The sequence below is a fragment of the Balaenoptera acutorostrata genome, chromosome 18, assembly GCF_949987535.1.
Source record: "Balaenoptera acutorostrata chromosome 18, mBalAcu1.1, whole genome shotgun sequence".
Classification (NCBI taxonomy): Eukaryota; Metazoa; Chordata; class Mammalia; order Artiodactyla; family Balaenopteridae; genus Balaenoptera; species Balaenoptera acutorostrata.
The window spans coordinates 36,554,086-36,566,390 of NC_080081.1; the positions used below are offsets into that span (position 1 = coordinate 36,554,086).

The window sequence follows — 12,305 nt, forward strand, 5'->3', positions numbered from 1 at the left end:
TGATGGTATGAGCTTCCTAAGTATTCATCTTCCTAACCAATAACTTTTTAAATGGCAATTAAATAATTTCCATACCCTCTGGTGATTTGAAATCAAGCCAGAGATTCTATACTGGTCTGGCAAAGGATTAACCTTCCCACCATAATGCTTAAAACAGTGATTGGGAGGTTCCTCTAACTGACCACTAGTTGCAAAGTGCAAGATGGTGAGACATAGGTTTAACTCAGTAGACTTTCATAGTAGTGAGTTTTCCTTGAGTTAACCGTAATAAGTAGATAATGTGTTGCTTCAGTAATAGCTGTTAAAGAAGTGAATAACATTAAAGTTTATGTTAAACTTACTTGATCATTAATAAAGTATTTAACTACAGTTTAATATCCATATTTTAAACTAAACCAATAACTAAAATGTGACAATTGAAGGAATTTACTTATATTTTCCTTGACTTGATGTTACCATTAATTGTTATCTAACTTTTTAAATGGTGTAAAAAAATGAATTTCTAATGGAATATCAAATGAATTACTGCTATTGATATATTAGCAACAATAAGATGAGGGAAAAACTATAATAGAATTAAGAGACAGAGGGAAATGAATATTAGAAAATACATTTATGTCAAATTCAGGAAATAATAATTAAAAATGGTAATATCTGTCTACTTAGAATAAAACAAAACTATGAATTTTTATAGCTAGAAAAATTATTTAAAATATTATAAAGTAGCAAAAATAGTGCACTTTAGTCTTTATTTATGTAATTAATATGGATTATTGTCTTATGTTGTGTCTTATGCAGTGGCAACTTAAATTTGGTGGTAAAATCCTTAAAATTAACATTTCAATCTATGTGCAAAAGATGTATGTACACAGATATTCCCATTTAATGGAGACACTGTTAAAGTTTTACAATAAACTTATTCCATTATATGGTCTAAATTACACTTTCAATGTTAATTTCTATGACTTTTTCTGTGTTCATTGTCAATCAACATAACAAACATGGCACTTCATACCATATTATGTGCCTTTGTTTATATGGTCTCGCCTGGTCAGAATACATTTCTTTCTGTTTCTCATTTTCTAATTTATACTCCTACCTAATATTCTAGGTCCATTTGAAAAATAAGCTTTACAGACTTGGTGACTGTCATTTTCTAGGCTTTGCCTATTGTCTAGGTGTCCCATGTGTGGTAAGCTTTTTGATGTACATCCATTTTGTTCTCCTTACTACAATTATACAGGACCAAATATTAGGTGTTCAATAACTCTGTGTAGAATGAATGATTGGATAAACTTAAAATAAAGGTATTGTACAAAAAGTAAACAGGCCAAAGAGTTTTGATGCTTCTCATTACTTGATCTTCTCAGACAACAAGGAATTAGCTAAGGTATAAGGAAACTAGTGTGAATTGATATTTTTTCTTCTTCAGTGAATAAAAGATAATGAAACGAAAATAGCTTCCAGAAGCTAGATTGCAAATAACATGGGAATATTAGGCAAGATATCATTGAAGGGAGACTTGATGGAGAAAAAAAGAAAAAAGAGCTAAGGGACCTTTAGAACTCCAACGTATATAAAGAAAAAAAAGACAATAAAATTTATGTATCAGTGTGATGGATTCAGTAATATCTGATACTGTCTTCTAATGCCCAGTTTATTTATAGCAATATCTACAAACGGCATTGCTTGTTTCCAAAAGATGTAGTATAATTTATAAAGATACAAAATTATGAGAATATAATCTAAATTAAGTGCAAGAATAAAAGAAGAAAAAAGAAAATCTGCTGTAGCGATATTAAATGAAGCTATTGTCAGAACTGTCTGAAAAAGAAATCAAACTATAAAAGGCTGTAGCCTTCCTATTAGCTAGATTTCAATTTGACTCTAAGTTTTCTAGAGGCCAAATAAAAAGATAAATCTGATCAATTTCATAATTTACAGCATCCATGATAAAACCAAACCAATTTACTCAGGAGAAGTGCAATTATTCCTACTACTAAAACCTAAAAGAAATTTCTCCCAAGGGTCATCATAAAGAGGACACTATAAAATATAATGAAATATGCCTCGAACAATATCTTTATGATAGACACTGTTGACAGTTTCATAGAGCTGCTTTTTTATGGTACCCCTCGCTATATACTGATGGTCTAGCTGTACAATTCTGTGTATAGTTTAATAGACCCATAGATTTTTGAGTAACTGGAAAAATAGATGGACAAAAAGTCCTTTAAAGAGTCTTCAAAAACTTCTTTATCTTATTGTAGCTCTTTAGAGAAATTTGGTGGCACTAAATCTCAGGGCACACAGTTCATTCATTAAGTAAATAGGTATTGGACATCTATAATTTACACAGCACTGTATTAGACACAGAGGAAACACAGGGGGCAAAAAAACCTTCATGAAATCAGCTATTATGTGATGTCATTTAAAGGTAAAGAAAATAACCAATGACTTAAAAGTAAAGTTGACTGCTTTTGTGAAAGCTGAAGGCACTTCAAGCCTTGGGTTCAATTCTAAGGATACACTCATAACATAGGTCAAGTGTCTCTTCAGAAAACAGGTTTGAATCTGCTCTGACATACAGATTAATGGGCACTTGCTGACTCTTCTGCTATGTTTTAGCATAGTCACAATGCCTTTTGGGGAAGAGATCTAGTCCCACTCTACTTCAGCTTTTACCCTAAAATAACCATCGTATTGATATTTCTGCCACAACTGTGGCTTTAAAGCTACCATCTGAGAAGCCTTAGTTATATATTCCTTGGAGTTGTCTCAGGAGACATAGAGGAAGGTGGAACAAAAGTGAAGGCCAACAGTCAAATCTCTGTCTTCTCTAACCATTTATCAGACACAGAAGACTTTGTGATGAAATGTAAGAAGATTTTTGACAAGTAGTTTTCTAAAAGTGTTTGAAAAACACTGCACTGCTCTGTACTATTTCCAAAATCTATTTTTCTCTACAAAAATCAATATATCTATTCAACAAATAAGTACTGTTCACCTGCTATGTCCAGAATCTAGATATGAAAGGTTTAATGTCGAAGTCTTTGTCTCAAGGAGCTTAAAGCTTGTGATAAGATTCCTATGTGCACCAAAGATTAGGTAACAGTTTGGTAACTGCTGTGTCATAGATGTAAACAGCATGCACTGTACGTGCATAGAAGGTGAGGCAGCCAAATCAAATGGGGGTGAACAGAGAGCACCAGATATATATATATATATATATCCTATCCCTATTTAATTTTTGAATTGAATCTTGAAAAATGACACAAATTAGGAAAACAAGATGGCTAATAGTTATTTTAAGCAATGGAGTGAGGATAAGGCAAATTGAAAGAAGAGTAATTTTGTGGCTGGTGTGCCAGTAAGTTTGGAGATGAAGTGTTAGAATCAGGAAGAGGTCAGATCGTGAAGAACCAGTGTGTTTAACCAAAAGTTTTGAACAAAAAAAAAAGCAAATTGAAACAAAAACTTTAGAGTAGTGCCATGAGCACATTGAAGTTTAGAAATATCCTCTAGTATCAGTACAGAAGGTCCACTAGAGACGCTAAGGGTAGAATCAGGCAGAGTAACTAGGGGGGTATGGCAGCAATCTGCAAGAAAACAAATGGGACTCTGAATTAAGCCAGAGAAATTGTCATGCGAGGAGGGAGGTTTGAGAGATAATAAAAGGGTGAAACATATGGGATTTTGTGATACCTATGGCCTACCTCTTCTCTCTTTCCCTTTCTGAATAAACTGATGCATCTTACAGTGTTACTTCTGTGTAATTGTATTCCCACTTTCTGATGGATGTATATGTAGTCAAGTTTTTAAAAAGTTGAAATTCTATTCTTTTAATATTCACCAAATTTTACCTAGCAGTCCACTTGAAACTTGAACGTTTAATCACTTTATATTCTGCCTGCATAACAAAGCTCAACATTATAATCCTCCAGTTATTACAAGATCTGTGTTGTCTTGGATACATTTACACTTCAATTACAATTACAATGCTTTCATCTTAACAGCTTCCAGTTTCTGAAGGATTAAGTCTCAAGGATTATGTTATAATGAGAACAAAGGTTGTTGACTACTTTTCTCATTTCTTTCTGAGGTGCTTTGCCAGCTAAATAAAACCGAGGTCGAATTTATGCCAGGCTCTTTTCTCCCTGTAGGAAAACATAATGGAAGTTATGAGAAATCAAGAGTTTTTACTGCTTCCAGCTGAGGAACTCCATAAACTCCTGGCCAGTGATGATGTCAATGTCCCCGATGAAGAAACCATCTTCCATGCATTAATGATGTGGGTCAAATATGACATGCAGAGGAGATGTAATGACTTGAGTATGCTTCTGGCCTTTATAAGACTGCCACTGCTTCCACCTCAGGTAATTACATGGGATGCTATTTTTGTAGCTACGATTGACTGAAAAATTCTGTGTTAAAATTAAACATTACAACCCATGTTTTATTACTTATTCACATTTTTTGTTTGTTTGTTTTAATCAAACACTCTTTTTAAGGTAAATTTGCTGGTGGAAAATGCTGGGTCATGGGTCATGGGTCTAAATTCCATTTCCACAACTTACTGAGTCATGGTTATATGACTATAAGAATGTCAATTTCTCTGAAATTCAATTTCTTCATCTATCAAATCAAGTTGTACTACCACGCAAAAGTTTTATGAGGATCAAATTAGATAATATATATAAAATACTTAATCTCAATAGAATATTTAAAAGATTTTTAGAACATTTCAATTATTAATTCTCTGCTTCCCTGTTTTGATGATTGATCTAACTATCTACATATCTGTCTATCTATCTACCTGATTAACTAGTTAGCTAGCTAGCCAGCTAGTTATCTATCAAGCTATCATCTATCTGACCTAAGATACAATAATATGATCATTCTCTGATGAATATACATATTCTGTGGCCATCCTTACGGTATTCTTAAAAGCTCAAAGCATGGGATTTCAAACTTCTATAGAAGGATAAGATATATTACTGAATAGTACAGAGTTTTGAATTAATACCATTTAGCAATTGGAATTATGGAACCTTTGATAATTGAAGCTAAGGAGAATCCACACACCAAGTGAAAAAACCACTTCATTTTATTGATGAGGTATGTAGGACACAGGTGATTTGATAAAACACCAAGTTCACTCAACTTAGAAGAAGAAGAGTAATTAATTTTCCCTGATTCAGAGTCTTGTGTCTTTAAAATAACTTGTAATGTTGCAAAATTATCCATGCACAACATTGTTAACCCAGGGTGTCTGCCGTCTCAGGGTATCCAAACATAAGCTTGAAGGTGGATCTGACCTCTGAAATGATAGATAAAATTGTGTATGTGTACATTTCTTATGAAGGATATTAAGAGCCTGTTCATTTGAATTAAAATCACTATCAACATTTTCACTAATCCACATATTACTAAGAATGTAAGATAGGGAATTAGGAAACTGGGAAACAACAATAGGCAAGTATAACATGTTAGTAACAAGAGAAGAGAGAGAGAGCTGGGTCATATATTAAGATTGGAAAGTTAAAAAAAAAAAAAAAACACTTTGCCAAAATTGGGAAACAAATGAAGTTTTATGAATAAATTAATAATTGTGTTTCATTTGGCTACTGAAATAAATAAAGAAGTAAAAGAAGAGAAAAAATTTATGGAAATCCTGCCTAAACAAATTATATTCAATAAAAGTTTATCCTAACACCAGGCTCTTATAAAAGGAAGGGAAACATCTAGTTTGGTAATGGGGCAAAGAATGAATTGGAAAGCCATGCACCGGATTTTTCTGAATCTTCCAATGTAGATTCTGATACCAGATATTCTCAGAGCTTGGGCATCCTCTCTCAAGATGGAAATAGCCAATTATCACTATTAGCCAATAATAGGTAGATAGCCATTAACCAATGATAGATGATATGGCAATTGGTCCCTTTGATCCTGCCCACCCATTTCACCTGTTTGCTGAAATTTTGGGAGCTTGGAGTTAAACTAGTACTCAAAAATCATCATATATAATAGGACACATACCAAAGGAGGCCAAGAATGTGGCCAGGGCTCCATCTTTTTCATGATATGTATGCCTTTTCTTCATATCCTCCTTGCCTACTCTTTTGTCATCAAAAATGGGAGCTGCTCCTACATGTGTATCTCATCTAAACTATTACATCAGAATAGAGATGTACATTCTATTGACTCATTTGTTCCTAAGGCTACACATTACACATAGGGTTTTCATTCTGATTGGTAAAGCTGCTTTATCTTGATTAGTGAAACAATATTGATTAACATTAGAAAATAAATTATTATTATGTTTTGGTGAAACTAACTAGTAAAAGACTTTTAAGTTTAACTCATCACAGTGTCCAATAGGCATAAACACAGCATATATTTATTTTCCATTTCTCATCTCTCAACCTGGGTACATTACAAACATAACTTTATATATACTTTCAAGCAACATATGTGCAGGGGGAAAAATAAAGCACATTTTCTTTTCATAAAAATGTCTTTAGATATAGGAGGGGCTATTGCTTCCATAACTAATATTAATGAATTACATGTCATTATAAGCACTTTTTGTACAGTATTTCTAATCTTAAAAAATACAATTGCAAGGTAGGGGTTATTAATTATATTATGCAGAGAGATAAACAGGTTCAAAGAAGTTAAGGGATTTTTCAAAGGTCATAGAGCTAGTGAAAAATCCAGTTTTCCTGCAAATCTAGGCTAGCCAGATATGAACATACACAGGGATATTTCTACTGTGAATGTATGTTGTTTCCTTATTTGCTCTCTAAACTTGAAGATCATTAAAATGTTCTGAATACAGCAATTCTGAAGATTCCTATTAAAAGCCTGAGAAAGGAAGAAGAGTGGCGGGATTGGAATTAACATGCATTTATTTCTTTCTTCAGTCACCAAACATATATTTTATCTCATTTAATTTCTATAATATCCTTATGCAGTAAATATCATTATTATTTTTTGACAAATGAGTAAATTGAGAATCGACATGCTAATTATTTTTCTAGTAAATTGTAGAGCTCAGACTACTCTAATTGTGTTTGATACTGTGTTTTTTCTCCTAATGATGAGAAATAAGTGCAAAGTTTATTTCTGCAGATGGTTTCCTATTTACCTCAATGTCCAGCCAGAGTTTTAAAAAGTTTAATTAAATCTAGAATTTTCCAGCCTTTGCATGAATTTTCAAAGCTACTAAACATCTCAAGGTTCTTAGGAAAAGCCATATGATGATCAGAAAACACTTTTTTCTTGGGTTTTGGAGCCAGTAAATATTTTCTATTGACATAGAATAGCTAATACTGAAATAAATTCAATTGACTTTGCAACAGAAAGGACCAGAGGAAAAGGCAAAATCAAAGAAATACATAATTGAGATATACTCTAAGAAATGGTGAATGATTTCTATTATCTTTTTAAATAAGTAAAGAACAGAATTTTGCATAATAGTTTTCATGTTTTTCTTGGATACCTAGGGGGTTTAAAATTTCAAAAGAATTGGAAAAAATATGGAAATTTCATTTAAAAGAATGGGTGATTATGTATACAAATATACATATCACAAGGAGGCTACTCAATTTGATTCACTTATTTTTCTATATTTCCTTTTTCAAAGATGCAACAAAAGAACATGTCGTTATGCGATAAACAACACATTTTAACATTTTGTAACTATTGTTTCCACTGGTTTTAACTCATTTCATAAAATGGATCTTTGTAATAGGTACATATATATTTATTTGTTATATGCATATTTTAAAAGTATACATAAGTATCCATTTTGGTGTGCATTTTTCTAATGAGTGATTTAGAGAGTAGAAGCATGGTGCTCTCAAAAAGTACAGTTCCATGTATGATCAAGTCAAAAGTCTTCAGGGAAATTCAGTTTTATCACAGTCAGAAATTATTTAAAAGTTTGGAGATATACAGATAAACTTTGCTTCATGTCTTAGAACTGGTGTTGTTTATCTCTTTAGAGACAACAAGGAGAACCCTTTCTCACAACTTTCTAATAAGTATACCTACTGACTCTTAAGATAAATAAATAGTAGTGTCTGTTTATGTGTATAAACATTTACTTTTATTTTCTGTAGCAAAATGTGAAAGGAAAAAGCAAGTTGCAATGGATAACAAAATATTGCCTAGGTTTAGAGGAATATTATTTATAACCAAATAATAAAAAAATTTAAAAATAACAGGAGACTAAAGAGTTTAAATTAAGGAAACAGATGCTACCTCTATCTTACAGGAATTAATTATTTTTATGCAAAGCTATAATAAATGTATTCCAAAAGATTCTTTATGGCAGTTACAGCAATTCAAGAGGGGAGAGGTCTTCAATCATTTACCCCATTGGAAATGTGACAGTTAATTAGATACCAGAGACATAAAAACTCTGTTGTCTATAAAAATTACAGCCACAACTAAAAAAACTAATGAAAAGCAAGCAAAATGACAAAGAGTGAATAAATAGAAAAAGAGCAGTCATAAATCATAGCGTAAGATATACAGAATAGATTACACTTCTGAGTAATTTATGTTTTATTTGATTTTACTTCTCCAAAGCAAGCATAGATAAACTACTCCTTGATAAATCCAACAGTTCTCTACTTTTGTCAGTATAACATTCACTGTTTAGAGTATTATATATCTTATGTTTAAAAAGGAAAAACTCTTAACTCTTACAAATGAGTAACGCAAAAAGAATCAATCAAACATATTAACATAATCCATTACCAGTCTTTGTTACTTTTTTTTTTTTTTCTCTCTGATTTGCTTGCTGTCTGATTAGTTAATTATTATACCAGGCCATCATCAAATAAATAGTCTTCTCCATAAAATTAGACTATAAGAGTTTTAAAAAATTGTGGAATAATGTTATTCTTCTCCAAAAGAGACCTTGAAAACTGTGTCTTTAAAACAGAAACATAGACAATGTATACTTCTAAAATCTTATAGATTTATCTTAAATACTATTTAGATTCATGATCTTTTAACCTACTGTGACATTCACAGTTCAAGTTACAACATTAAGAAAATACAAAACCTTTTTATTTCAGTAAGTTTTAAGTCAACAGATTGTTAATGTAAAAAACGATTTGCACACGCACAAACTCATACATTCACGTTACACCCTTTGGTCAAGTAAAGCGAGTGGAGGACAGTTGTAACCTATTCTGAAAGCCTTTATTTCTGCTACAGTATATCAAGTGTTTCTGCCTTTATCAAGGGCTGATCACACTGTTTCTGGTTTTTGTCCCATCTTTCTTCATACTGCAATTTCTCTATTGCAATGACTCCTTCTATATTTTCTATTATGATTTTTACTCTATATTGGATCATTCCAAGTAACTTACAAAGATGTGTTGCTTCAGACATATTAAACAAAACAAAATTTCTCATATTCCTTTCCAACTACTCCAATTCCCTGTTCCCTTTTCCAGCAAAATATGTAGTTATCATTTATGGTTATTAACTCTACTTACTTGTAATCATCATTCTTTCTTCAATTCACTATAACAGTTCTTTGAACTAATCAAGATCACTCAAAACCTCCATGCTGTCATTTTTCCCCCATCTCACTTGTTTTCATTTTACTTGGCTTCTCAGCAGCCTTTGACACAATCAATCTGGCCATTCTTACTCGATGATAATTGTTAATTCTTTCTGCTTTCTGATGTTGCAATGACCTAGGACACCATATTTTCTGTCAAGAATAGCAGGTACTTCCATACTTTTAAATACTATCTGGGAGTCAATTATAAATTCTGATCGTATATCTCTAGCTCTAAATTTTTCCTGAAAGATAGATTCAAATACCCAATTAACTACTTGATATCTCCCATTAAATATCCAACAGCTATTCAAATCTTCACATGTCCAAAATGGAAGATTTCAAAGTCCCAAGACTCCATCCATGCCCACTTTCTCACTGGTAAATATTTCTCATTGGTAAATATCACTACCAAACATTCAGTTGTTCAGGCCTAAAACCTAGAATAATTTTTAATTCTCTACTTTGCATTGCATTTAGCATTCATTTCCTTAGGAAGTCCTTTTGACTGCACTCCTCCAAACCATATCTTGAATCCTGAATCTGTTCTTTTTTTTTTTTAACATCTCTACAACCACATGCTAAAACAAGCCACCAGTATCTTTCTCCTGTACAGCTGAAATAGCCTGCTATTTATTATTCTAACTTTTATGCTTAACCACTGCCATAACTTTCATTTAGCAAGCAAACATAATTTTTACAGTATGAATCAATTCATCTCAAACTTAAGCTTTAGACACTTAGAACAAAATTCTAATATCCCTGTCCTACAAGGCCCTACATCAACAGTCCCATGACCACTCCTCTGACCTCATTTCCTACCAGTTCTCAAGACCCTACAGGCACACTGATATTCTTTCTGTTTCTTGAACAAGTCAGGTTTATTTCTTCTCTAGTACATTTGTACCAGCTGATTCTGGGGACTAGAAACCCTGACACCCAAGAGAAGAGGGTGGTGGTGATATAGTTTTCTAAGGGGTAAGCAATGAAAGGGGAGGCATAGTCTAGAGATAATTAAAGACAGCAATAAAACTGACTAAACATCGGTGAGCTTTTATCATTACTATACGTTGGCAATTCTAAACAATACCAGGGATAACACATTCCTACCTTCTGGGTAGAATGGTCCATCATACCCCTTTTCTGGTCCTTCTGCTGGGTAGAATGGCCCATCACACCCCTTTTCTGGTCCTTCCCTGCCAAAAGGTGTTCACCCCATCATGGCATGACTGACTCTTTCTTATTAAATACATCTCACCTTAAATGTGTCTTCTTAGCACTTTCATCTACTGTGTTCTTGCTTAGTCATAGTTTGTTTTCATCTCTTTCCTTATAACTATATTTTTCAGAAAATCAGACTTGAAGTTCTTGTTCACAAAGTTCCTGGCATAGTTGATACTCAGTAAGTATTTGTTGAATCACCAAATGGAAAGTTTATGCTAAGTCTTAGGAATTTTAGCTTCATTTATTCTAACTCTCTGTTGATGTATGATTTGTCTGTAATGTGAGAGAAAGCTCTGCATTGGTGTGTTATCATGGAGCTAACAGTGGATACTAGGAACATGGTCATAAAGAGGGATCGTAGCACATTGATTCAGACTTTACTAAAAACCCAGTATTCAATCGACAATGGAAGGCCAATCTTGAATAGGATATAACCTCTAATCACTTCATTCTATTAGACAAATTAGTAAAATAAATTTATCAGAATGACATACATAAGTTAGTGGTGTATTTAAAAATAAAATGGCTGTAAGAAAAATTGTTTTCATTTTCACAACTAGCATAATAAACCAGAAAGCGAAAGTCCATTTCATGAGGAAAGGAAAACTGAACTTAAGTATTAAACTAGTTCATAAGCATTTTAAATAATATAAGCATATTAAATAATATACATAGAATTTATCAGGATGCCACACAGTGCAAGAACAATTATTTTTCTCAATTAAACATTAAAAAGGGAATTTCATTTCTTGTTCATGCTTATTGTATAAGAATGATAAAATTAAAATGGAATATATTAATTTGTAAGAGGACTAAGAAAAATTGTGGAACATTTGTAATAAAGCAAAAGCCATTTAAATCTTCAGACTTTTGCAGTGATTTTAATTTAGGATTTAGGGAAATTTTAATGAACTATTAAAGCCATTTTAATATTTTAGTAAGTGGAGTTTATAGAGATGAAATCTGGAGATTAAAATCGGATCCTTAGACTTACGAACACTCAGTCTTTTGGCAAATCTCAAGGCTAAGGCCTCAAAAGAGAAAATTTACATTGATCCAATTATAAAATTATTCTTTTATTTTGTTAAGTGATTTGTTTGAAATATACATAAAATACATACATTCCTGCATCTTCTTGTCCACATTGCTATTTTTAGAAAATATTTTTGCTTGTTACTCTTTGAGGAACAATAAGGTAGCCTTTGGGGTTTAAGCAGAGTGATACAAGGAATGAGTTGCTAGAATTCAGAGAAGGTGAAAAAGCAAATCATTAAGTGTTTAGGAAACTATTCTAAGAACTTTGGCATTTCCTTGGAGTGTAATGGAAGCTGTTGCAGGGTTTTGAGTAGAGGAGGGTCTGATCTAATGTACACAAGTCAATGGACTCTCTCTTGTTGCTGTGTTGAGAGTATACTGGAGGGAAACAAGAGTGGAAAATGGAAATCAGTTAATAGCTGATAGCAATTTAGAAGTGAGAGGCTTTTGAAGAGGTCAG

The 12,305-nt window shown here is 32.5% G+C and overlaps 1 protein-coding gene across 2 annotated transcripts in view; it reads left to right on the top strand.

The window, feature by feature from the left end:
* KLHL1 (kelch like family member 1) overlaps window positions 1-12,305 on the top strand; it is a 424,036-nt gene that overhangs the window by 250,126 nt on the left and 161,605 nt on the right. For both annotated transcript variants that reach the window (XM_007186194.2, XM_007186195.2), the window contains one exon: window positions 4,164-4,376. In XM_007186194.2, the coding sequence (XP_007186256.1) occupies window positions 4,164-4,376 (213 nt within the window). The remainder of the gene's footprint in view (window positions 1-4,163; window positions 4,377-12,305) is intronic.